Source organism: Peromyscus californicus, unplaced genomic scaffold (genome assembly GCF_007827085.1).
Source record: "Peromyscus californicus insignis strain IS unplaced genomic scaffold, ASM782708v3 Scaffold_5__1_contigs__length_169319896, whole genome shotgun sequence".
Taxonomy (NCBI): Eukaryota; Metazoa; Chordata; class Mammalia; order Rodentia; family Cricetidae; genus Peromyscus; species Peromyscus californicus.
In genome coordinates this window covers 88,745,700-88,773,580 of record NW_026294573.1, presented here as the reverse complement: position 1 = coordinate 88,773,580, position 27,881 = coordinate 88,745,700, and the positions used below count along the sequence as shown (strand labels likewise).

Sequence of the window (27,881 nt, the reverse complement as noted above, 5' to 3'; positions counted from 1 at the left end):
GGACCGAGGTCAAGAAGGTGCAGTGTGGCTATTCCTGCGCATGGGCTGCACCGCACCGGGCGGCTAGGCGCGCCTCGGACAGACACGCTTCTTCCTCCACTTCACAATACACCGAGCGTCTGGCTGCCGCAGCTCTGCAGCCCAGCGGAAGCCACCGGAAGCCGCCGAGGCGTCCTTCTCTCCTAGCAACGCCCGGGGAAGGAAGTGGCTGCGGCGCCACGCCCCCTGCGCCTGCGCACAGGCGCGGCCTGCTGACGTGGACCGGGCCGCTCCGGCCGAGCCCAGCGCGGAGAAGAGCGGCGAGCGAGGCGGGGATGGCGGCGCGGCTCGCTGCGCGCCGGGAACCGGGGGCTGCCGGCCGACGCCCATGGCTGCTGCTGGCGCCGCTGCTGCTGGCGCCGCTGCTGCTGGCGCGGCCCGCCGAGGCCCTGGTGGAGGGGCTGTACTGCGGCACGCGCGACTGCTATGAGGTGCTGGGCGTGAGCCGCTCGGCCAGCAAGGCGGAGATCGCGCGGGCCTACCGCCAGCTGGCCCGGCGCTACCACCCCGACCGCTACCGGCCCGAGCCGGGCGATGGCCCCGGGGGCGCGCCGCCGAGCGCCGAGGCTTTCCTGCTGGTGGCGACCGCCTACGAGACGCTCAAGGTGAGACCCGCGGGCGCGGATGGGTGGCCGGGGATTTGGGTGTCACACCTGGGTGACCAGGTCCTCTATGACCCCGGCCCAGTGCGGCCCCCTCCGGGATCTTTAGGAGGTCCGCGTTTCCCACGTGGTCGTGAGAAAGAGCCTCCTCGGCCCGTTAGCCAGCATGGCCACCTCCTCGAGTCTTGGAGGACAGCCAGTTCTCTTTTGGGGCAGTTGTTATGCAAAGCTTTGCACTTATTTTATTTTTGGTGTAAAAGCAGTCTCATAATTTGAGGTGCATGCTCGGAAAGCAGGAATCGTCAGTGCTAGGATCTAGGATAGGGCAGAGGAAAGAGAGGTCTGGAATACTGAGTAATAACTGATCGTGCCAATTTGATAGGGTAGAAGTTTGGCTTCTGCGATGATGTCATTGATGACATTTAGCTTAGGTCTAAAGAACTAGGAAAACACAAATAACAGTGAACTTTCAATCCAAAGACTGGACGTTTGACTCTTGGCTCTGACACCCTCGAGTAACCTTGGGTTGCTGTTTCTGCATATCCATTTAATGACTTGAGGCAGAAGATTGAGAATTATTAGTAGGAAATTTTTTTTGATGCGTTTAGTGATTTGACAAGGTTTTATTGTGTTGTGTGGATGTAGGGAGATTTAGCCTGACGTGCTTTTCTTCAGTTACTGCAATGTATGTAAGAAATCACCTGTTATAAGTCATGCTTGGGGCTGGAGAGATGGCTCAGCCGTTAAAGGCTAGGCTCACAACCAAAAGGATAAGTCATGCTTGATGGAGGTATTACTGTTTCAAGAGCCCCATCATGAGAATGCAGCATCAATTATAGCTGTATTTCTTTCTTAGGTTTCTTTTTTGGTGGGGTGGGGGGGGCAGTTTTTTTCAGTCTGCTTTTAATGACTTCTTTGAGTCATTTACTCAATGATTGTACTGTCATTTAACGGTTGATTCGTCCTCCAGATTAGCTTTCCAGAGTTGGAAAGACTGTCAGGTTTCTTTTCTTTCAGGCTTAGAGCAGTTTGGAATTTGGAGCTATTAAGAGCGTGTGCTTCGCTTAGTAAGTTTTCACTAGCCAGTGAGATTACAGTTTTTATTGGCACTTGACTGAGGTATGGGTGAGAAGCTGGTGAAAAGGGCTGAAATTCGAGGGCTTAGTCTAACCCTGTCACTGGAGGGAAGAGTGATTGAGAACAGACTTCAGAGAAAGAACTTGCTCCACCCAGAGCAGCCCAGCGCATGAAGACCCAAGCTGTTTGCTGAGGAATGAGTGGTTCCTTGCCACTTAGCCTCTGCTGGTGATGTTCCGAAGGCCTGGTGGGACCCAGGGGACTCTGCTGAGATAGCCTCCAGGAGAGAGCCACGGAAGTGCTGGTAGTTGTTGCCTTCTCCTGGGTTTTGTATGGCTGGAGATGGGCGGGTAGGTGTGGTGTGGGGATGGTGAGCATGTTCTTAAGAACTTTGAAATCAAGTGTCAGAACTAATGTAGAAGTAGTAACAGCAGGTAACGTTCTTCCCGGGAGGACCCCTAGAACTCAAAATAGTTTTGCCTTTTTCTTGGAGAGACTGTTTCAGAGGCCGCCTCTGGCTGTTTCATATGGTTGCTTCTAAATGTTTTGACCCCTAAAGTTTAGAGTTGATTTATCAGCAAATAAAAAGCTAGGTAAAATAATATGTCCACTCAAGAACAAGGGGCTTTTAGGTAGCTAAGAACTAGTGTGTTAAGCTGGGCGACGTGGCACGCACCTTTAACCCCTGCACTCAGGAGGCAGAGGCAGGTGGATCTCTGAGTTTGAGGCAGCCTGGTTGACAAAGCAAATTCCAGGTTACACGGGCAAATTCTGTTTCAAGAACACCAATAGACAGACAGATAGATAGATGATAAAATTAAAAACCAGCCAAACAAACAAAAACCTAGTGTGTCTAGAGAGAGTAACATTTTACTTGACTGTGAAAAGATGTTTATAGCAGCTCCAAGCATCTCCCAACAGGGCACTAGGAATAGAATGGCCCTCGGGGAGAAGGGACCAGGGGAGTGTTCTAGCACCTACTCTGGAGCTGCATTACTGCTGAGACCCAGCAGAACTCTGGAAAGTCCTATTTAGAATGTAGAGATGAATACAGGTTTAGCTTCTCAGTAGAGCATGGTAGGGTCTGCTCTGTTCATTGTATTTCTTCACCTGGGAAAGGACTTTTCATCGCTGTGGTATTGAAGACAAATAGGTGGTCTGATTTGTATTTCTCTCATAATGGAGAACTGAGAAGGTTGCCCGAGAATACTATTTCAGGGTAGTGCAAAGCTTTCATGAAGCATGCCATCCAATTTTGGAGGGCCGGCTTGTCTCCATATTATCCCACTGAGGCAATGGAGGTATAATCACTGTTTTGTTTGTATTATAGCCTCAGTCTGGAACAAGGATTTGTGAGGGATAAGAAATCTAGATGAATTTTGCTAAGAACTGGTCAGCTAGAACGGTAGGAGAACATGAGTTCTAGAGGCTCTGGGATAAAAATGGCACACAGAAGCCTATCCCTGAACGTTGATAATAGGTGCAGCTTCAGTATGGGGACAGGATTTGTGTAAGACATCTGTGGGTTTGTGATTCAGAGTTGTTTTGCTCGTATAAATGGCCTTTTGAGAGCAAGGTGGGGTTTTGCGGGGGTGAGGATACTGTTTTTTGTTTGTTTTTAGATGGCGGGGGTTAAAAATAAGTAGTGACAGAATTTAAACACAGTTAATGAGACAAGAAGGTAAGACACTTGGTCCTTAGTAATTCAGCAACAAAAGAGTCTGCCTATGCATGTAGACATTGAGGAACCCCAGGAACAGGGTGGGTAATGGAGAGTAAAGACTATGCTCTGATGCTTCTGCAAAGTTATGCTTAGTTTCTGTTAGCGAGTAATTTCCAATTCTGGGTCACAACATGACTTCAGACCAGAATGATTTCACACAGTGCTGTATGAGTTAAGCTAATGCAAAGGTGTTTGGATTATTTGACTCTTGGGGGTTGAGGGAAGTCATAGACTTCAGATCACTGGCTGAGTCAGCACTGAATCTCCTGAGGTGGAACACTCTAGTCTGGCCTTATGTGGCTATAGCACTTATCACAGTACACTGTAAATGTAAGTAGCTCTTCTCTTTGCCACTAAGCCATGCCCCTTGTTTACTATCTGTGTACCCAAAGGACCTAGCACAATGTCTGGCACATCAGGTAATGAATTTTAATTAAACTCGCATTTGGAGACAGATTCGGATAGAATGGAAATTGAAAGTGGGTTTCTGGCGTTTTGACATGGTTATGTGCAGCCTACTTTGATATTTCACTCAAACTGATTTTAGAGTAGTACAAATAAATAAATTAGACGGCTATGAATGAAACTTTCCTGCATGAGAGAAGAATTGTACTATCTACTTTTAATGTTTTCAGGGTTTTTAAATGGAAGCAAAAATAACTTATGAATGTAGGTTAAAACTGGATGAAATACAGGAAATTACACACAGTAAGCAGATGCAAGAAAAGATTGAATTAGAAAAATTGTGATTGGTAGGAAATGAAAAAGATTGACGTTTCACAAGATCACAAGAACCTAGAAAGGGTCATAGGAATATTGCTGGCGTGAAGTTTATCTGATAAGTTAAAGAGTGCTGTAGAGAGATTAGCTCTGTCTTGGAAGCAAGGCTTCCCAGAGAACAGTGCTTGTTTCTTTTCATCAGTGGCTGAGATGGCAGTTACCTCTAGCACCTAAAGAGAATTTGCCAAGGAGGACTTTGCGTTCCCTGTTCTGGGGTATAACTTGCTGTTGGTTTCTTAGCATCTTTTCTTACTCAGCCCTTTCCTAAGCTCTGTCGTAGGTGCTAGGGAGGAGACTGAGGCAATGGAAGGTAGGACTCTCTCCCTGGTTTTTCATTTGTTCGTTTTGTTTTTAAACCAAGAATTGAATTTTGTATATGCTAGGCAAGTGTTGAGCTATCCCAGACCTTCTTTCTTTTCTTTCAGGGTTTTTTTGTTTTTTCCTTTTTTCTTTTTTGAGACAGGGTCTCACTATGTAGCTTTGGCTGTTGTGGAACTCTCTATGTAGACCAGAATGGCCTTGAACAGAGATCCAACTACCTTTGTCTCCTGGGTGCTGGGATTGAAGTCTATGCCACCATGCTGGTCTAGACTTTTATTTATTTGTTTATTTTGGTTTGGTTTGGTTTTGAGACAGGGTCTTAGATAGCCCTGACTGGCTAGCCTCAAACTCTCTTGTGGCTAGGGATGACCTTGAACTCTGCCTCTGGCTCCCAAGAGTTGGGTACCATGCATACCCATCTCTGTTTTTCAATTTTAAGTCTAATACATTGTCCGTCTAAGTTACTCAGGTTGACCTTGAACTCACTGTAAAGCAGGCAGATCTTGGACCTTACAGTCAATCCTCCTTAGTCTTCCAAGTAGCTGGGATTACAGGTCTGAGTCCCCAGGGTCAGCTTGACTTTAAGCTTTTATTAAAACCATGGAGACAGATACTTATTGTTTGGTCATAATTTGCTTAAGTTATATACCACAGTTCACATTTCAGTGTAAAAAGGAAGCAGTTATTTTCGGATTAGAGACATAATAAAATAAATGTACCCTTTTAGCTACATCTGGAAGGAAGTCACCATGGTTGACAGTGAAGGGGCATTTCTGATAGGTGGAAAACAGAATTACAGTCATTAGTGTTCGAGGTTTGTTCTGGGAGTGAGGTACTATATTTTTTTCCCACACACTCTTTGTTTTAAGGAGAAAAAGTTTGCTGCACTTCTTAACGTCCAAATCTTTTCAGTCATGAAGATTTTAGTCAGCCATTTGTAGTAATTTGGTATAATTAACTGTCTGGGCCCATGGGTTGTGCATTCGGGGATTCAGCCAAATTTAGATGGAAACTATCTGGTGGGGAAAATGTCTGGAGTTGTGGATGTGCTTAGCATGCATGAGGCCCTGGGTTTGATCTCTAGTCCAGCAATTATGTCTGGTGGTAGCACATAGCTGTAATCCTAGCACTGGGAAGTTAGAGATGGGAGCGGGAGTGGGGTGGGGCAGCAGTTCAAGGTCTTCCTTGACTCCACAAGAACTTTCAAGCTAGCCTGAGCTACCTGAGACCCTGCCTCAAAAAGAAGTGCTTGTACTGCACATGTACATGCTTTGTCTTTGATTTCTAGACAATATAGTGTGACAATTATTGCTTAGCATTTTCATTATATTAGGTATTGTTAAAGGAGGCTATAGGTTAAATATAAATGTTGTGTTATTTTATATACGGGGTTGAACATCTCAGGATTTAAGTATATACTGTGGTCCTAGAATAACCACCCCATTCATACTGAATGATGACTATCATGAAAGTAGGCAAATTATCTATTACAGTTATGATGGTAATAAACAACCACATTAAGTAGCCCTATATAGAGATCAGTGGTTTCCAACCTTCCTAATGCTTCAACCCTTTAATTCAGTTCCTCATGTTGTGGTGACCCCCAACCATAATTATTTCCTTGCTACTTCATCACTGTAATTTTGCTACTGTCAGCAATGTAAATATCTGCTAAGTAGGATCTTACATGCAACTCCAATGGGGTCTTGACCCACAGGTTAAGAACTGATGCTGGCCGGGCGGTGGTGGCGCACGCCTTTAATCCCAGCACTCGGGAGGCAGAGCCAGGCGGATCTCTGTGAGTTCGAGGCCAGCCTGGTCTACAGAGTGAGATCCAGGAAAGGCGCAAAGCTACACCACAGAGAAACCCTGTCTCGAAAAACCAAAAAAAAGAACTGATGCTGTAGATCATAGACTGAAGATGGTTTTAATTTCATAGATCTGCTTTGATTGAGCATGACTACCTGCAACACTTGTAAGGATTTTGAGGCCTTTCCTGTGATTAGTTGCAAGGCGTGATGTGGTTGATAGTGATTTTTTCCTATGGGTTCAGAAGGGTATTATAGCATCTGTACTGAATTTACTTTCTGTTATGAAACCACAATAAAACTTTTTTTTTTTTTAACCTGATCTCTGAATTTGGGTTGTTATTGCCCACTATGTCTAAGGCTGATTTTGTAACATATGCTTAATTCTGATGCTGTGATTATCTAGTATATGATGTGTCAGCAGCTAATCAGAGCACTTGATCAGTCTCAAACTCCTGATGTCATATAATTCTAGTCAAAAACTGACTAGTTGATGAACTAATCCCCATTGCTTGGGTGAGTGCTCCACCACTGATCTCTATTCCTAGCCCCAGGAGTTGGCATTTTAACTTAGCTCATGTAGATTTATCATGAGGAAATTCTGAGAAATAAGAACGCGAAGATCTTTACTAAGTTTTTTTGGTAAAATTCTTTTCATAGATCTGTTTCTAGATTGGAAGCCTGTAGAATACGTGGGAGGGAAACTGCTTCAGAAGACCCAGTTTGGGATTAGATGATAATGAATGACCAGCTCCCTTCTCCCCCTTTGAGATAGTCCTGGGCTGCCCTCAAACTCATTGTAGTTGCAGGGGATGGCCTTGAACTTCTGATCCTCCTGCTTCTACCTCAGAAGTACTAGTATTACAGTGCTGCACTACTGTACCTGTTTCTTTTTAGATGATGATGATGACGATGATGGTGATGGTGTGTGTAGTGTTTGTGTGTCACACTTCACCCATTGAGCCGTCTCCCCAGGCCCCATGCCTGGTTTTTGTGCACTGCTAGGGACCAAACCCTGAGCATTCTAGGCAAATACTCTAGCAACTGAGCAATGCCCTCAGCTCAACTCTTAAGCTTTGTTCAAAAGTTTGAACTTTATTTATTTTTTTAATAGTTGTAACAGGTTTTGAGATGAAAAATAACACAATCTTGTTTGTTTCAGAGAGCAGCTTGAGGGAAGGTGTTGAGATGGGTTAGGGAGGGTGGAAGGGTGTGAAGGAATAGGAACCTGCAGGCATAGGACTTATGTGACCATTTCTTACAGAAGCAGCTCTTCTCACCTGTGACCGACTTAGCAACCCGGAGCTGGTAGCATAGCACACTGTGAGATCAAAGGCCTGGGATTAACTGTCCAGCTTCACTGTTCCTACTGTACAAGGCTCAGATCTTCTGACCCTTGGCTTGTGACTTTTCCTGTTGTGGAAAATAGTCTCCAGGAGTTGAGCATTATTTAGGTATCTCTGTATGTTTGTGAAGTTAGAAAGTATATTTACAGCAGAGACTGGTTCAGTCCTATGCTCCTAATTTCTCATGATGCTCAATAAATCTTTTCTGTCTCACTCCCCTTTTCAAACAGTCTTGAAAAATTTTCTATGCCTGGCTTCAAATCTGTAATTCTCCAGTCTCAGTCTCCAGAATAGCTGGGATTACAGATGTTGCTGCCACTCTGCTCTTTCTAGCCATTTTTTTTCTGTTGCTGTTTAGTTTTTTCCAATTTGTTGTTATTATTATTATTTTGTGGTGCTGAGGATTAAACTAAAGATTTTGGGCATGTTAGGCAAGGAACTGCACGTCTAACCTTCCTTGTAAGTTTTGAAGTCCTTTTTCATGCTTATGATGTAAACTGCTTTTCCTTAGACTTCTGTCTTGTGTATTCTTCTCTGTTTTCTAAGGTCTTTGGGGTGTGTGTGTGTGTGTGTGTGTGTGTGTGTGTGTGTGTGTGTGTGAGAGAGAGAGAGAGAGAGAGAGAGAGAGAGAGAGAGAGAGAGAGAGAGATGGAAGCCAAGAGTTGATGTTGATGTTAGGTGCCTTCCTTGAACACTTTGCCTTTGTGTTTTGTTTTTTCAAGACGGGTTTCTCTGTGTGGCCTTGGCAGCCTGGAACTTGTAGACCAGGCTGGCCCTGAACTCTCAGAGATCTGCCTGCCTCTGCCTCCTAAGTGCTGGGATTAAAGACATTCACCACCACTGTTTGGTACGCCCTTTGCCTTAATTTACTGAGACTGTCTCTTCCTGAATCAGAAGCAAGTTGATTCCACTAATCCGTCTGGTCAGCTTGCCTGGAGCTTTCCTTGTCTCCCCGTCCTGAGCATCAGATTACAGAGGACCACCATGCCCACCCACCTTCTATGTAAGGCCTAGGGATCTTGATTTTGACCCTCATACTTGCGTAGCAAATACTTCCTTCACTGAGCCATCCATCTCCCCAGGCCTCTAAGCCCTTTTTTGCTTCAAGCTACATCTTTGACTTCAGCCTCTGCTTTTAAGCTGATAGCTTCCAAACCTGCCTGTTTTGTAGGCTTGGTTTTTCAACAGCCTCTTACCCATAGCACAAGTACAGTCCTGCTATCTTTGTTAAAGACTAAACTCTAAAAGAGAATATAATGATGCTTTTCACACAAGTACAAAAAGAATGTATATCATAGACTTTGGTCCAGCTCATTAGTTGATAAGAAAACCAATGTGATAATGACAATTCATTCAAAAGAGAAAGAGTTGTTGCACGCTTTAAGTCCGGTAGGGATTACTGAAGAGCTAATAAGGTAGTCATCAGTTACTTTCCACTGGATACAGTTTGCCTCCCTGTGAGTACAAGTTATTGGCTTTATTACCAGATTTTCACAAGTTACTTCTGTCTTGACAAAGTAGGTTATTCATAGACAAAGCACATATTTCAAATAGTAGTAGAGAATCCCTGGAGGCTCCAGAGAGTGCAAGCATATCCAGTCATTTTTTTCTTTCCCATTTCTCTGCATTCTCCAGACTTGCTTCCTAGTCCTTCATTCTTACATAGTGAAATGAATGCTAAACGGTGCTGGTTACCACGTGAAGCGGTCACGAGCCACGGCCACGCTACCTGGTAGCAGAGAGCTTTATTAGGAGGAAGCGGGGAGGCAAGAAGAACCAGGCCTGGGAAAGAGCATGTGCGGAGGACAGAGAGAAAGATGGGGGGGTGGGAGCAGAACAGAGAGAGGGTGGGATCTGAGTCACGGCTCTTTAAGGCGCAGATGGGCTTACAGAGCCACGCCACGCATGCGCAGATTGTGTGACCACGCTGTGCATATGTGATCACCTGATGACATAAGACACAAGACCCTTTGCTTAACTCCTGAATTGCGCATGTGCAGTCATGCAGCTAGTGTGAGGGCAGAATTCTAACACATAGGTCACATATTATATATAATTAGAAACTTCAATATCATGTTCAGTATCTCCTTTGATTCTGTTTGGTTGGTTGGTTTTTTGAGATAGGATCTCTCTTCATAGCCTTGGCTGTCCTGGAATTCACTGTGTAGTCCAGGCTGGCTTCACATTCACAGAGATCCACATGCCTCTGCTTCCTGAGTGTTGGGATTAAAAGTGTGTGCCACCAGGCCTGAGCTCCCTTGATTGTTGTATATCCTTTTCATTACAAAGTCCTCCATTGTGGTAGTACTTTCTCATCGGGACCACCAGCTCACAAATAATAAACCGGAGACATTATTAATTATGAATGCTGGGCCTTAGCTTAGGCTTATTCCTAACTAGTTCTTATAACTTAGCCCATATTTTTAAATCTTATGTTCTGGCACATGGCTCATCACCTTATCTCCGTACTGCCCATCCTGCTTCCTCTGCCTTCCTTCTTCCCAGAGTTCTCTCTCTGCCTGGAAGTCCCGCCTATACTTCCTGCCTAGCTATTGGCCATTCAGCTTTTTATTAACCAATCACAAATATACCAATACATCTTCACATAGTATATAACTATCCTACAGCATTTCCATCTTTTTGTCTAAATAAAGAGGAAAAGTCTTAACTCTAATACAGTAAAACTATAAACAGTAAGAACAAGATTTTCAAGTAAGAATTACATTTACAATGTTCAGTTCATTTATATTTGTCAAATTCAGAGAAAATACTCCATTATCTATCCTCTCTTGGTGAATCCAAAGTTTTGTACCTAATTTACTTTCTGTCATAACTAAGGAAAACTAACTATAACTATCTAGTCTTCAACCCATCAGAGACCAGAGAGGGATATAGTATTTCCTGAATAAACAGGAAGTACAGAGCAAGCAACTTCCAAAACTATAAAAATGACAGAGACATCTGACTGCCTGGACAGTCACCCAAGGTTCCTCTGCAATGTTGGGGCATCCATCTTTGGCCTACAGGCCTAGAATATTTGACAAATTTTCCTGCAAAGCAGTAATTTTAAAGGACTGTCCTACCTTGTCTTGGCAAAGTTCGGCAGTAGCTTTCTTTTGGGTCCTGCTTGTCCAGTTTGGACTGGATACTGTCAGCAGTCACAGCAAAGGTAGTTTCTTTGCCCTAACATGGCTACAAGTTTGATTACTATAGATGATTAACTACTAACCTGTATTTCTTAATTATACATTACATTTTTAAATGAGCTGCATAGGTATAATACCTTAAACAAGAATCGAAGCATATATACAGTATAACAAAAATAACCTTAAATTTGTATCAACATACAAAAATCCATACCAAAAAATATTTGAGATGAGTTGTACTTTTAGTTTGAAAGTGATTCAATAATCCAACCATTTACCTTATCATTTCTATTACCCCCTCACCCCCACACCACCTTTTTTTTTTTTTCCAGAAAGAGATTCCTGAATCTAACCTACTTTTTTTTCTGACCATGACCAGTAACAACTTGTAACCAGCCCTCCTACTAAACAGTGACATTCATAACCCACTGAATGACCGGAAACCACCCACCCCACGTGAGAATGTGCACGTCATGTTCTCTAAACTGCTTCCTGTTGTCTGGGGGTGATGGCATCTTTAGGGGATCCTGAGAAGATTGGGGTAATGGTCAGGTCCTGGGAGAGCTAGCTGTATTATTTTTTCTTTTGTTTGCTTAGTCTCTGGGGGATGGGAAAGTATAGAGTTTATCTGAAGTTCTGGCTGGAGTAGTCCTTGAGGCTGGACCATCTCAGCTAGCAGCTTTGAAGTTGTTCTGGATGCTGATTTTCAAGGAAACTGCAACAGAGGCATTCTGAGAGGCTGGATCACCTGGGCAAATTGTCCTCATTGGTGTCTGGTCCTTTTTTTTCTAAAAACACAAACTTTTAAAGGTAACATACATACCTGTATATGCACAAATATGGAATATGTGGTGTGCATAAGTCAGCTAAAGATGATTTTTTTGTTCTGTGTTTGACCAGGTAAAAGGCATCTGTCAACTTCATAAGTTTGTTTGGACTGCATATCCAAATTGAAATATAATAAGTTATGAAGACTCTGTAACCAACACGATTTATCATGTCTCATCCATTCTTAGCTGTTTCCATGCAGAGGGATTAGCATATACATCACCTGCCCTGTAGTCTTTCCTGGCTTCCTCTCTTATGTTTGTAGCCAAGATCCTCAGGAATTCTCCCCAGATCAAATCTGATCTTTATTAATTTTGAAGGAATCCATAGCTTTTTGTTTCCTTTGGAAACAAAAGCACAACCTCTCCCCCAACCCAACACATTTCCCAACTTCCATTCTGAAGCAAAGACATCCCTAAAGTATATAGGCTGCTTTAAGTTAGCAGGCCCTTTCATAATCCAGTGTCTCTCAACAGCTGTCATTCTCTATTCATTAGCATTTTAAAATTTCAAAATTCCCCATGTTTCCATCCTTATGTGGCTTCTTTTTATTACTTTACTCTCCCCTTTAAAGACTTTACTATTATTTTTTAACAATTTTTTCTATGACTGTCTATACCCATTTTCTTTTCTTTCTTTAGCCCCTAAGCACAGTTTTAAACACACTGTAACCTGTTTAGAGGGTTTTTTTCGGCCTCTTTCTTTTTGTTTTTTCCTTCCTCCCTCCCCTCCCCCTTCTTTCTTTCTTTTCTTTTTTTTTGCTTGTGTGTAGTGTTCTCTGACCGCATGAGCCAAATTTACCTGCCCAGCTCTGGGAATTTGTTGTGTCCACCTGTGGCAGGTGTTTGTGCCCAGTGCCAGCTGCTCAAGTGCTCAGCTGCACACCTGGGCCTCTGAAAAGAGTCAGCTGTGCCTCTTCTGCGTACCAAGCCCAACCAAAAGACCATGTCGCCAGGAAGCCACTTGTTTGGAACTTGGTTTGTTTAACTTTCTCGGGCCTTATTGTGGATATATGTGGCCAGACGTTGGGTGCCATATGTATCAGTACTCTCTTGTCAGGACCGCCAGCTCACAAATAATGACATGGAAACTTATTAATTATGAATGCCTGGCCTTAGCTTAGACTTGCTCCTAACTAGTTCTTGTAACTTAAATTAACCCATATTTTTTAATCTACATTTTGGAATGTGGCTCGTTACCTCATTTCCATACTGCCCATCCTGCTTCCTCCGCGTCTGGCTAACGATTCTGCCTTTCTTCTTCCCAGAATTCTCTCTGCCTGGAAGTCCTGCCTAGCTACTGACTGGTCAGCCTTTTATAATACCAATCACAGCAATACACCGTCACACAGTGTACAAGTATCCTACAACACTCCATATTCCATTTAACTACTTACAAGCCATTACTCATTGATACTTTTTCTTTTTTTTAATCTTTGCTTTTTTCAAAATAATGTAACAAAAATGTCTTCAAAATAAACAAGTACACTTAATGCGGTTGTCCTCAAACTTTGAAGCATTTCACTTTTGAACATGATGTTCAAAATAATATTAACTTGTAGCTAGAGTTTTCCTGCCTGGCCCACAGTCAGGACAAATCTCTCTCACCCGCCAGTCCCACAGCTGCTCAGACCCAACCAAGTAAACACAGAGACTTATATTGCTTACAAACTGTATGGCCGTGGCAGGCTTCTTGCTAACTGTGCTTACAGCTTAAATTAATCCATTTCTATAAATCTATACCTTGCCACATGGCTCGTGGCTTACCGGCATCTTCACATGCTGCTAGTCATGGCGGCGGCTGGCAGTGTCTCCTTCTGCCTTCCTGTTCTTTCTTTTCTCCTCTCTGTTAGTCCTGCCTATACTTCCTGCCTAGCCACTGGCCAATCAGTGTTTTATTTATTGACCAATCAGAGCAACATATTTGCCATACAGAATATCCCACAGCACTAACTCTGTGGCATAGCATGTAAGATGATTTTGTAGCCCAGGCTGGTCTCAAACTCACAGAAATCCACCTGCCTCATCCCAAGGGCTGGGATCAAAGGCGTGTGCCACCATGCCAGGCACGTGTAAGACTCTTCACTCAGTCTTACTTTTCTGTACTTTTCCTACTGCTTCCTGAATGTCCCCAGTGCCTCAGCTGAGTCTGTCCTGCTGTTCAGTGCTTCCGTGCCCTAACCCTTGATTCTAAGGCTCGTTCCAAGTTCTGGTGTTCCTTACTCACTTTTAAGACCCAGTTCTCTTCCACTTCATCTCTCTGTGGCCCTCAACTTGTGAACTCAGTCTTTGTTTGTTAGCACATAAAATTGTGCTTTTTGTGTGCTAGCTTCTTCTAGAAAGGAGGGTTCCTGAGGCTAAGACTTTATCTTACTGCTTTTATTTTCCCCTGTGTTTAACGTGGGGCTGATTCTTTATGTTCTTATTTCCTGAATTGAAAAAGGAAGATTTTAAAAACTGACGTGATGGGTACACATTGAATCTATTAGCTGAGACATGAAAGAGCAAACCTGCTTTTGAGCTTGTTGAATTGGAGATATTTATGTTACATTTAGAAAATGTTCAAGACATAGTTGAAGTAGGAGCAGCCAGGGAAAGTAGATGTGTCACTAGGGCATAGATAGTTGAATTATGGACCTTGAGAAGACACGTAAGATGGTTGCACTTATGATTGGCTGGGGACAGGGAACAAGAAAAACATAAAACTGATAGTAGTTCATTTTCTTGTCCCTTAGCAAGATATAATGGCCTGGGGAAAAATGTAAGGGAGCAGGTTTTATTTTTGAAGCATCATCATTTGTGTGTGTGTGTGTGTGTGTGTGTGTGTGTGTGTGTGTGTGTGTGAGAGAGAGAGAGAGAGAGAGAGAGAGAGAGAGAGATTTGTGTGTGTGTGTGGGGGGGTGTATATTAATAAGAGTAATATGTATTTTTAAGAATGAACAAATATGAGTACATTTTCATATATTCCTGATTCCTGGCCGTTCCCATCAGTAAATGGTCTCCTTATTCTGTATAATAGAACATTTTGATGTAAAACTGACTGCAATATCTTACATTGCAATTCATGTTTGTTGAAAGTAAACAATGCATATCTTATTTTAAGCCAAGGACATAATGTTTTTGCTCTGGGCGGGGGTGGTCATTTTCACGAGACAAGGAAGGGCTGCTTTGCTTGTGGGTTTCCTTTGTTCACTTTTGATCTAGCTATTGGTGGTTGTGTTCCAGTCCTCCTGCATATGCCCAAGAGGATTGGGAATGGATGGACACCAGCAGAAGCACCATTACTCCTATAGAAATTAGAAACAAGGAGTATATTGCCCTGCTTGTCGAGGCTCAGGACAGAGAGGAAGACACAAGTATAAAGGTTTTGATTTTGGAAAGAAGTTGGAATCTTCTGACCCTGGGACCTTAAGATCCACAGTATTGCTGAAAGAAAAAGTACTACCTTATTGAAAGGTAAGATATTAAACCGTTCAAGCTGTTTTAGCCACATTAGCATATTTTCATAAGCTGTAAATTCAAGTAGTCATTTCTGTCGAGCTGAGGTTTTTATGACATAATTACTCGTCTAGCCTTGCTATTGAGCTGCAGTCCTGTGTGGCTGGAGAGAGATGTATAAGGAGGAAGAACTCTTAAAACAGTTCTCATAGTTTTGAAATGACTTACTGACTGCCAGGCACTGAGCTAGGCCCTGGGAATATAGAGATTAATGAACACCCTACTACTTACCTTCTAAGAAATTCTCATTCAAGAACAAGAAAAAACCCTGATGATTACAATGTGATAAGTGCTATAATACATAGACACTAAGTGTGATAAGAGTGTTCCGGGGTAAGGGATTGTATGTAGTTCAGTGGTACAGCACTTGCCTAGCATGCCCAAGGGCCTGGGTTAGGTCTCCATCACCACAAAAAGCTGTTTGAAGCAATAGTGTTCATGACTTTTAGGAGCTCATAAGGTTAGAGGAAGGGAATATGCTTCAAATTAGAGAGGTTTATATGTTCAAAGAAAGAATACATTGTGTTAGAAGAGTATACCAAACCAGAAATTGCTGTCTGTTTGCCATGGGTAGGAGGAGTGGTAAGGGATTGCTACGTAGGTGAGTTTGGGCCAGTTGGGGGTGGGGGTGGGGGTGGGGGCTGGGGGGCGGGGTGCATGCCAAGAAATTTAAACTCTGACTGTGGAGAAACAGTCAAGATAAAAATGAAAACCCTGTGAACCTCAGTTCTAAGATGTTTTAGAGGGGGAAATGCTGTTACAATAATAATGTACCTTAGTTCTCTGATATGACCCCCTAAGAGAAGAATGGTCATTCTTATTCTGTCCTTGGCTACTTATTCTTGGTATCTGTGTGTCTTAAACTTTGTAGTTTACTAAAGAATAGGATTTTTTACTTGACTTAGTTTGTGGAGAGAATTCCTTTTCCACTTTGTACCAACTTTGGATATCTTTTAAATTCCATGGGATGTTTTATCTCAAAGATTGTTTTCATTTTATAGAGGAAAAAAGATTTTACAGTGAAAATTCAGAGAAAGAACCCATCCTGAGAGAAGTCGGATTTGCCCCTTGACCTTTCATAGTGTGGTGTAGCTTCAGGACTTGGGAAGCTCTGACTAGATGAGGGTTCTGAGGAGAGGCAGATACTAGGGTGGATGTGGAGTTGCTGCTGGAGCTTTGGCCACCACCCTCTTGTGACGTCCTGGGTCCAGAAACTTCAGAAGGCCCTGGGGAAGGCCTGGACTGATCTTGAGCAGCAGTGGTGTCTGTGTTCCTAGACTGAACTGCACTAGGACGAGGGAAGGAAGGAGCTGACTAGGCACCCAACAGCACATGGGTGCTCATGCGGCAGCTGCCGGTGCTAAGCTGGCTCCATGCCTCAACTAGGGTGCAACAGACAGCTGGACAAAGGCTCTGTGGAGACTGCGGACAGGGTGGCCTTCAGTTCAAAATGATATGCAGTCTAGTTGGAGCAGAAGAATCTTGTTTGAATACATTTCAAAAGGTTGGAAGCTAGGGTCAAAGCCCAGTTTCAGGCCTTGTGAGGACATTTCTATAAAACTAGCCACCAGAACCAAAAACATGGTGGAAGAAGAGGGAAATTCTAGAAGGATTAAATTCTTAAAGTACTGAGTGAGACACCTCAAGAGGTGTGGGCGTTAGTGTTCAGATCTGTCTGTGTGACTACTGTAGAGATGGACCTTTCCTAGGTTAGGAGCTCTGGAATACAGTGATTGCTTGCTAAGCGATAGTGATTGATGGCATAGACTGCCGTGAGAAAACCCTTTCTGACAAAAGAGAACATACAAGGAGTAAATTTGAAGACAGTATCAGCTGAGCCCACTCCTGCTTATGTAACAGATAGTTCTTCGGCCCTCCATATACTGTCATACAGTGTCTAAAGATACTATCGTATAACTAACTAAATACTCACTTTCATGTGCTAGTAAGAGCTAAAAATACTTTAAGTATAATGAATATAGGATAACTTCATTGAGCACTCAGTTTTTAATGGGAAATACATGATGATTTTAATAATCAGGAAAGATTTTATCATTAGCCAACTTTTTATTTTAATTATAAGAAGGTACATACTGAAGGACTCAAAAGGAGGCAAGCCCTAAACAGACCTTGTAGCATCCGTCCACAGTGACAGGCACTGGGTTGGATTTTGAAGTGTCTTGTTGCTCAGAAGGTCCAGCCTGATGAGTGCTGAACAGTTTAAATTAGAAGGACATCCTCTGAGGTTGTTATTATTTTTGCAGTGGTTTCTATTGCACACCATATAAAGACCAAAGAATTTGTCTTGGGCTTAGTCACCATTTTTGTGAAACAGGACAAGTTGAAAAAAAAAAACAGGTTTCTTTTGAGATAAAAACTGGATCATATATACTTGAATAGCTCTGAAGTAGCTCAATAAAATGCTGGCATTTATCTGTTAGAAGCTGGCTGCATAAAAAGATGAAAGATTTTTAAGGAATGTTTTATTATGACGGGGAGATGCTGGGGGAGGGAGATAAAAGTGCTTGCTTTGTGTAAGCACGATGTCCTGAGTTAGGACCCCCAGAACCCACATAAAGCTGGGTACTGTGCATCTGGAATGCTTGTGCTTCTTCAGTGACGTGGCAGGTAGAGACAGAAGAATCCCTCCCTGGAAGCTTGCAGGTCATCAAGCTTGATGTCCACAGCGGTGAACAAGAAAAGTCCCTGCCTCAAATGAGGTGGAAAATAAGGACTGACTGACCTGTCCTCTGACCTCCACGCCTGCACTGTGTCATTCACATGCCTGTATTCAATGGGCGCACCCCCACACATCATAAACAAGCAAATGAAGTATATAACATCCCCTAAAACTTTCAGAATTCTTTGGACAGAATTTATATTTATAAGAAAGTTAGGTTACCTTATTTATGAAGTGGACTCTGTCAGTGTGTTACAGCAGTAAAGTACCACATACACATCTGTAGCATGTTACTGCATAGTATATGTCATTTGATATTCAGAACACCATGGAAAATATTAGGACGGGTAGCATTTCTTTTTACAAAGGAACAGAATGAGGCTCAGAGGAGCTTAGTGTGTTGCCCAAGGTTACAAAGCTAGACTTTGACCTTTATGTTGTGCTAAGTGATGTCTCAGTGTTCTTTGACAGGATTAGGCTTAGACTGGTTTCATCTGGTCTGTGCTGTCTTAATCATTGCTTTCAGCAGAAAAACTAGTTAAAGCTGGAACCTGATTTTGAATATAAATAGGAGATAAGCCATGTTTCTTTTGGAGGGGGGCGGGTTGAGTAGGTATCAGAATACCCTGAAATTACAGGAACTTCTACTATAGCATTAGCTAAAGGTTAGCAGTTGTCAAAGTGTTGAGTTTTCTGAGACTACTGAACATACTGAAGAGTTTGGGGCATGTTTGTGTTCTATCTTTATACCTAATGTAAAAGTCCTGAAAACAAAGGTGTATAATGTCTTTACGAGTATTGGCAAGGGTTTGATTTAATATTTTATTTGTATCTTTCATAATTAGAAATTCTCAATTAACAGATTATAAACTGAAGCTCCATATGTCATATGAAATAGATTATCCCTCACTTTACAGGATGAAGAAACACGGAAAGATTATGACTACATGCTGGATCACCCGGAGGAATACTATAGCCATTACTATCACTACTACAGCAGACGCCTAGCCCCGAGAGTGGACGTTAGGGTGGTGATTTTGGTCAGTGTGTGCGCCATTTCCATGTTTCAGGTGTGTATTCATGAATATATATATATATATATATGTCTTTCTGTGTATTTGTGTTGCCTAGTGCTAGCCATTAAATCTGTATTATAAGTACATTTTGTAAATTTTTCTTCTAGTTGAGATTCATTTTTTTTTACACTTGAAAAATACTCATTTATTCTAGGATTTTTTTCCGCTGTATTTATTCGTTACACATGGTGCTATATTACCTAAGGGTTTTGTCGTACAAACATATATTATAGGTGGAGCATGCCCTCCCCGAGGCCCTAGCATTGGAATCTTTGCCATCAGGGGTCTTAGAACCCAGTGGTGGCTGTTCTCCCCGTTCCTTCTCTACTGCTGTGATAAAATACCATGACAAAAACAACTTACAGAAGGAGAGTTAATTCAGGCTGGTGGCGCATGTCTTTAATCCCAGCACTGGGGAGGCCGAGGCAGGCGGATCTCTGTGAGTTCGAGGACAGCCAAGACTGTTACACAGAGAAACCCTATCTCAGGGGAAAAAAAAAAAAAAGGAGGAGGAGGAGGAAGAATTAATTCTGGCTTACAGTTCCAGAGAGAGTCCATAATGGTGAGGAAGGCACCTGAAGGTGACGAAGGCACCTGCCTGAGGAGGAAGCTGGCTGATCACACATTTCATCTTGCAGAAAGCGGAGTGAGGCCATAAACTCTCAAAGCCCACCCCCAGGGTTGTAGTCCTCTAGCAAGGCTCCACATCCTAAGTGTTTCAGACCCTCCCAAACAGTGCCACCAAAGACCTGAAGTTACAGGAACACTTTTTATTCAAACCACACAAATATCATTGCATAGCTACAAAAACTCTCCAAACCTGTTTCTTCTCATCTCCCTCTAAGAGTGTTTGGGTCCACATGACAGCCAGATGATATCATGTACTTTTATAGGACTTCTCAGTGATATCCCGTGAACTTGCAACGTTAAGAACACCCTTTCCATGGCTGATGAGGCTGGCTTTCCATTGGCTGATGCCAGCACTGCTTGCCTTCTCTGGCAGTCCCAAATGCTCCCCCCCCCCCCCCCCCCCCCCCCCCCGCCAGTTCTGCATGCCCAGAAGGAGCTGCTGCTCAGCAGGAAACCAATGGCCAGAATCAAAGAGATACACCAACTCTTCGTGTGGTTTAAACTGTCCCAGGAATCGGAGTTCAGCCTGGAGTGCTGTCTTCCCTGGTGTTCTTTAACTAACTACACTGCTCATCTGCTCATTTCGAGGAAAAGAACACATCAGACGACCAGGAAGAAAGTAGCTGGCAAGTTTGAGAAGTACTTCTCTCTTTTTAAAGCCTTTTATTTTATGTATATTGGTGTTTGCATACATGTATGTGTGTAACCACCTGTGTGCCTAGTGTCTGTGGAGGCCCGAAGTGGATGCCAGATTTCCTGAATCGAGATGATTCTGGGTGCTGGGAACCAAACAAACCCAGGTGCTCTCCAAGATAAACATGTGTTCGTAACCTTTGAGCCATCTCTCCAGCCCTGAAAATGTCTTCTCTAGGACAGTATTCAGTTTAAATAATAAAAAATGATGTATTTCAACTTCTTAGCATTTGTAGAAGTGTTGCCCTCCCCTGGTCTTCTGTTTTTGGTAGGTTCCAGGATGTTACTAGCAGAGGAACTGAAGCCTGGATATGCTGTGTGAGCAGCAGCAAGGCCTTTTCTGAGAGTTAATCCCTTTGAGGTTGAACATATTTCTGAGTTTTCTCTTGCCAGATGAGTAGACTTCAAATACACTTGAGTCTTTGTGTTCTGAATATGGTAAGCATTCCTGTTGGAGATGTAGCTATTTAGGAAAGAGATAAAAAGTAATAAAGTTGCCTGAGCTTCCAGCCTGTGGAATTTTAAAGGGAATGTCTTGTTAGCTGTTATGCAGTTGAATCTTCCTCTGGAGATTCAAAGTAAACAAAGGAAAGGGGAGGTGTTCTACAAATAAAGTAAATCTTTGCGCTCACTGTTGTCACTGGTTTTCTGGGAGGTTCTTTCTGCGTGGCCCTGGCTGCTCTCCGAGTCAGATCCTCTGCCTCCCCTGCCAGGTGCTGGGCTACAGGTGTGAGTTACCACACCTGGCTGAGGGCCATAGTTTTAGTCAGCTGGGTTTCTGTGGGGGAATGGCACTCACAAGGACTACTACTGCTGCTGCTGCTTTTGATGGATTTTGCTAATAAAATGTCTTATTTTTATTTATTTTATGTTGTAGTATTTCAGCTGGTGGAATAGCTACAATAAAGCTATCAGCTACCTAGCCACAGTGCCCAAATACCGCATCCAGGCCACAGAAATTGCCAAGGAGCAGGGACTGCTCAGGAAAGCCAAAGAGAAAGGGAAAAACAAGAAGTCCAAAGAAGAGATCCGGGATGAGGAGGAGAGCATCATCAAGAACATTATAAAAAGTAAGATAGACATAAAGGGGGGCTACCAGAAACCCCAAGTCCGTGACCTCCTCCTGTTTCAAGTCATCCTGGCTCCTTTTCACCTGTGCTCGTACATAGCTTGGTACTGCCGGTGGGTCTATAACTTTAATATCAAAGGCAAAGAATACGGGGAGGAGGAGAGACTCTACCTCATACGCAAGTCTATGAAGATGTCCCAGTCTCAGTTTGACAGCCTGGAGGACCATCAGAAAGAAACGTTTCTTGAGCGGGAGCTTTGGATAAAGGAGAATTACGAGGTGAGCGGGGGCGGCGGTGGCGGCCAGTGGAGAGTGCTGTGTTCCCTTGCTGCAGGGCCACGGTGGTGAGAGTCGCACTGCACAGGTGCCTTCTACACTTCCCAAGTCCAGAGTTGAGTGGGGAGTGCAGGGCCTGCTTATAGTGTGACAGTGGGTTTAACTTAAGGTTTTTTTGTTTTTTTGTTTTTTTTTTGGTTTTTCGAGACAGGATTTCTCTGTGTAGCTTTGCGCCTTTCCTGGATCTCGCTCTGTAGACCAGGCTGGCCTCGAACTCACAGAGATCCGCCTGCCTCTGCCTCCCGAGTGCTGGGATTAAAGGCGTGCGCCACCACTGCCCGGCTAAAGGTTTTTTTTTTAATCTGTACTTCAAATACTCTAATCAGCTTATCCTGGTAAAAGTTAAGAATAGTCTAGTTTGTCAAACTGAAGTGGAGTGATGTGTCCATAAGCTGTCTAGATGACTTTCTGTTGTTTGCACTAATTAAATTTCTTCCTTCCAAAACAGCAAGACAGAAAAAAAAAAAGAAAAATTTTGTTGAAATAATTGTTTATTTCAAAATAATTAAGCATAGAATCTTCTGAATAGTATTATCAAATTTTGGAATGTTACATGCTTTTTATTGAAATCAACTTACTATAAAGCTGGGATGTTTTATTAAGTGTTATTTTCCACTATTGACAGCTACAGAAATTATTTAGATGTGTTCAGTGATCTAGCTCCAGTGCTGAAGACTCCAGCACTCTCCTATCCTAGGTTCTGATACAATTAATTGGCTAATGTAATGAATATAAGCATTTAGCGCATTGAAACATTCTTCAGAAACTTAGGATATGTTAGCTGTTACACTGTTTTGTAGCCAACTCCATTCTGTGTGTAATGTTCTAAATCTTTATGGAAAGTAAAATTATTAGGAGTTGCCAGATGTTTGGCAAGTAAATATACTCCTGTGTGTAAATTACCTAAAAACAGGAGATAATGTACTGTTATTTAGCTCTTAAAACTATTTGAGGGAATGGAGAGGCTCTGTGGGTGAAGTCCTCACTTGCCTCACATGCATGACTGCTTCCTTACGTTCCCAGAAACTACATGAAAAACAGGGCTTGGTGGAGACAGGTGGATCCCTGACGCTACCCAAATCCGAGAGCTCTGGATTCAGGGAGAGACCCTGTTTTAAAAACAAAGGCTGTGAATGCTGGAGAAAAGGCATATCTGCACACCATATTTATAAACACACACACACACACACACACACACACAGAGACATGCACAGCTTTTTGAAAGTTGTTTGCTTTAAACCCTGTCTTTTCAGATTATTGTACTAGGCTGAATTATTATATTGCACAAAGTTTCCTTAGCCACTATTTCTATTATTTGGAAACAGTACTCTTTAAAAATTAATGTGGCTGAAAGAAATTGTTCATTTAGTTTTGGTTGACGAAAGCTTAAAGAAATACTAGAAATTCTTTGTTCTTAACCTGTGTGATTTATACAACCTTCTTTGGTAACTTTAAAGAAAAAAAAACTAATTATCTTTGAAAAGTAGATGTAAATTCAATTTAGATGCAAATGCATATGTAAAGCTAATTTGTTCCTTGGTTAAGTGAAAAATCTGAAGGGAAGGTCCAAGCATTTGTACACCAATCTTAGTCCTAGACAGAGAAAGGCTGAGGCAGGAGGACTTTGAATTCCAAGTTAGTCTGAATTACTTAGCAAGTCCCAGGCCAGCCTGGGCTACATTGCAGGAGCCCATCACAGAACCAAAACAGAGAAGGTGTAGCTCTTGTACACCTTTTGCTTTTCTGACACTGGATGTTGAGTTAGTCTCCAGAAGGCAAATGGACTGAAGTCAGCTGAAGTGACACTGGAAAAGTAGACACTCAATAACTATCACAGCATGGGTTTCTCCTGTATCATAGTCGTTTCTGTTGTTCCTTCTCATAGGTCTACAAGCAGGAGCAAGAGGAGGAGTTAAAGAAAAAGTTGGCGAATGACCCTCGGTGGAAGCGCTACCGGAGATGGATGAAGAACGAAGGGCCTGGACGGTTAACGTTTGTGGATGACTGAAGACGGATGGGAGGCTGCCTTGCCGATCCGGAAGTGTTTTCATAGCGGTTACGGGGAGCTGTGTCTGCTGCGCTTAGCAGTAGCCGAAGTTCATGAGAATCTGATTAAACAAACTAATGTAGAAATTCAACTTTCCCATCAAACTTTATACAAGAGACATTTATGATGTTCAATTTTTATAATCTATTTGTGGATTTTGTTAAAAAAGATTTGACATGGGGATTTATTAGTTGCCATTTAAAATTTTTATATGTTTAGTTAAATTTGACATGAAATTTATTAGATACCATTTAAAACTTCAGTGTGAAGTGTTTCTTCTTCAAGAGTGTTTCCTTATGTTTTCATAATGCTACATTTTTCTGCTTTCCTGGTCTCTATTTTTACAAAACAACAACAACAACAATTACAACAGCACTTGATCATATTATTGTGTCTTTCTGGACATACATTTCTTCAGGAGAATCATTCAGTGTCATGTTGTCCTTACTGTAGTCCTTACAGGTTTGAGTATGTTCAAAGTAATCTCTAGGAGAGTCTTGTAGAATCCCTGCAGTTCCCTCCCAGTAATTCCACTCTTGATAAGATCAGAAACTCTCTAGGAGAGTGAGTCACCGCCATGTCCTTGTGGGATGTGCTTGGTTACAGTCTCATTGTAGGACTGTTTTCTCAAACATTGCTGCAGAGGGGACCTTGCGAAAAGGTCTTTTGTACCACCATCTTGCTGCTCGCTTGCTTGCTTCTCCTCTTTCCTTCCTTCCCCCCTCCTTCCTTCCCTCCTTCCATCCCTCCCTCTCTTCCTTAATTTTGAATTACTTATGTGGTGAAAATGTAATGCCATGAGGTCATTTACATGCATTTAAACTAAAAAGAAGAAAGCATGACTGTGTGCCATTCTCTCAACCTCTAGGGTATACATCTTTTTTATACATATGGAAGTAGAAGTAAGTGACAGAATTGGCTGACTCAAACCTGATGCTGTATCAACGTACCACACATATTCATATGCAGTTCTCCTGTTAAAGATTTACCCTACTGCTGCATATTAATAGAATGGTTGTGTTATATCATGCTGCCTGGCAGGCTATTTAAAGATTAGCATATTGCCTTTGTAACATAATTTTAGAAGGTTACTATAGCATAGTAGATATGCAGGATTTATTTCTAAGTGAAGTAAATTAGTCCTTTTAAAAGCTCAGCCTAGGCACTGGGTAGCTCGGTTGGTAAAGTACACACAGTGGGGAGTGACTTTTGTCGTCCCCCCCCCCTCCGATCTTATGTAACAAAAATGCTAGACATGGTGGCATACTCAAACCAGAGAACCTGTCTCTAAAAACAAGGTGAACAGCACCTGAAAAATGAAAGCCAGGCTTGCCCTCTGGCTTCCATATACACCCCCACACTTGTGCATCTGCACACACATGAACACACACATATAGCCCAAGTAAATGACATATACACAGTTCCATCCTTGCCAATAAGCCGAGACTTGATGTCAGTTATTTTAATGTGAATGGATTTCAGTTGCTAATTACAAAAATAGAATTTGAGCTGGGCAGTGGTGGTGCACGCCTTTTAATCCCAGCACTCAGGAGGCAGAGGCAGGCGGATCTCAGGGTTCAAGGCCAGCCTTGTCTACAGAGCGAGTTCCAGGACAGGCTCTAAAACTACACAGAGAAACCCTGTCTCTAAAAAAAAAAAAAAAAAAAAAAAGAATTTGATCAAGCTATCAGTAGGGCTCTTTGCAGCTCTGGAATTCTGAAATGACACAATTATTATTTAGAGTTCTATATAAACTTCAGTTGGAAATGTTTTATGTGTCCATTCTTCTTCAGGGTTGTGGAGAATCATGTAATTAGCACACATTGCTGGTTATTATCTGTGAATAACGTTGTGTCGTATAAGGTCCAGAAAGAAATAGCAGTACTAGTTTACCTCACCATTTTCCAAGACTTCTCTGATTGCCTATATTTTTCTAGTTTTGTTTCTGTTACTGTGACGAGCACCCTGACAAAAAGCAACAATTCCATTTTGGGGAAAGGCTGAAACTCAAAAAGCTTGTTCTGTCATACCAGTCAAGAGCAAGGAGAGAACGTGTGTATCTTTGCTTCTCACATTGTTCAGCATTTCCTTGCTAGGGAATGGTGCTGCCTGTAGTTGCCTGGGTCTTCCTACCCCAGACTTGTCCGCAGGCCAACCTCATTGAGACTCTGTTTCCAGCTAATTTTAGGTTGTATCAAGTTGACAATGAAAACTAACCAGCACACCTATTTATAAGGAAAATGGGAAAATGCTCAGCCAATGAAAATATGTATCTTTGGATACTCTTTTGTCTGTTTTTTATTTCTGTATTTGTAGAAGTGTCCACTGAAGGCTGTTCACATGGGAGTTTGGGCACGGTTATCGCATGAATCAAGGTGGACTCTTTCAGAAAGATGTTTTCCCCTTCCCTCAGTTCACTGTACTTTAACGTCTCAGGCTAAAGGAAAGGCCATTGCTTGCTACAGTCACTGTACTTCACTGTACTCTGCCCATCTTCCACCAAAACCAAATCTCTCCATTTTAGAACCATCTAGACTAGAGGCCCTTACAGCTTCATTAGTGTAGGAGTATGGGTTGATTGTTAGAGCATAGCTGTTCATTGCTACCTATTCATCAATTCATGTAATTGAAGTCTGCAAAATTGCTCTTTTGGGTTTTATTCATATAAATATCTTCATAACAGATCTGCTATTAGCCTTTTCTTCATTGGTATATTTCTTAAGTTCTATAAATTAAAAGTTGCAGCCCTTCATGGATCGGCAGGATCAACATAGTAAAAATGGCCATCCTATCAGCTACAAATTAAAAGCTATCCCCATCAGTCCTCATCAAAATTCCATCACAGTTCTTGACAGACCTTGAAAGGATAATACTCCACTTCATATGGAAAAACAAACCCAGGATAGCTGAAACAATCCTGAACAATAAAAGAACTTCCAGAGGTATTACCGTCCCTGATTTCAAAGCTGTATTACAGAACTATAGTAATAAAAACTGAATAGTGCTGGACAGTGGTGGCACAAGCCTTTAATCTCATCACTCGGGAGGCAGAGACAGGTGGATCTCTGTGAGCTCGAGGCCAGCCTCGTCTACAAAGTGAGTTCCAGGACAGCCAGAGCTGTAACAGAGATACCCTGTCTTGAAAAAAAAAAAAATAGTATCAGCATAAAAGCACTTATCAGTGAAATGAATTGAATACCCAGATATAAATCCACACACCTATGGACACCAGTTGATAAGCCAAAAAGGCACAATGGGAAAAAAAGCATCTTTAACAATGGTGCTGGTCTATATGTCAGCATGAAGAAGAATGCAAATAGATCCCTGTCTATGACCTTGCACAAAACTCAAGTCCAGCTGAACCAAAGACCTCAACATAAATCCAGATACATTGAACCTGAGAGAAGAGAAAGTGGGGAGTATCCTTGAACACACTGGCACAGGAGACCACTTCCTGAACTGAATACTGATAGTACAGGCACTACCACGATCAATAAATATGACCACTCATTAGGACAAGATGGCAGCCTGTAGAATGGGAAAAGATTTTCACTCAACTGCACATCCGATAGAGGACTAGTATCCAAGATATATAAAGAACTCAAGAAACTAGACATAAACGGATCCAATTAAAAAATGGGGGACAGCTAGGTGGCATGGTACATGCCTTTAATCCCAGCACTTGGGAGGTAGAGGCAGGCAATCTCTGTGAGTTCAAGGCCAGCCTGGTCTACCAAGTGAGTTCCAGGCCAGCTAGGGCTGTTACACAGAAACCCTGTCTTAAGGGGGTGGGGGTGGGGGCTAACATCTAAACAGAATTCTCAATAGAGGAAATCTCAAATGGCTGAGAAACACTAAGAAATGTTCAACATCCATAGCCATCAGGGAAATGCAAATCAAAACTACTTTGCGGTTCTGTCTTACACCTGTCAGAGTGGCTAAGATCAAAACTACAAGAGACTGTTCATGCTGGTGAGGTGTGGAGTGGTTCCCCAGAAAACTGGGACTTGATCTACCTCAAGACCCAGCTATAACACTCTTGGGTACATACCCAAAGGATGCTCCATCCTACCACAAGGACACTTGCTCAATATGTTCATGGCAGTTTTGTGCATAACAGCAAGAAAGTGGAAACAACCTAGATGTCCCTCAACCAACAAACAGATAAAGACATGGTACATTT

General features: G+C 42.5%; 1 protein-coding gene across 1 annotated transcript; it reads left to right on the top strand.

The window, feature by feature from the left end:
* The first annotated feature begins 290 nt into the window (after positions 1-290).
* Dnajc25 (DnaJ heat shock protein family (Hsp40) member C25) lies at positions 291-26,382 on the top strand. The gene is made up of 4 exons (XM_052716496.1): positions 291-644; positions 18,765-18,917; positions 21,124-21,594; positions 23,537-26,382. Exons 1-4 carry the CDS (start codon positions 315-317, stop codon positions 23,657-23,659), a joined length of 1,077 nt encoding a protein of 358 aa, XP_052572456.1. The 5' UTR covers positions 291-314; the 3' UTR covers positions 23,660-26,382.
* The last annotated feature ends 1,499 nt before the right edge of the window (positions 26,383-27,881 follow it).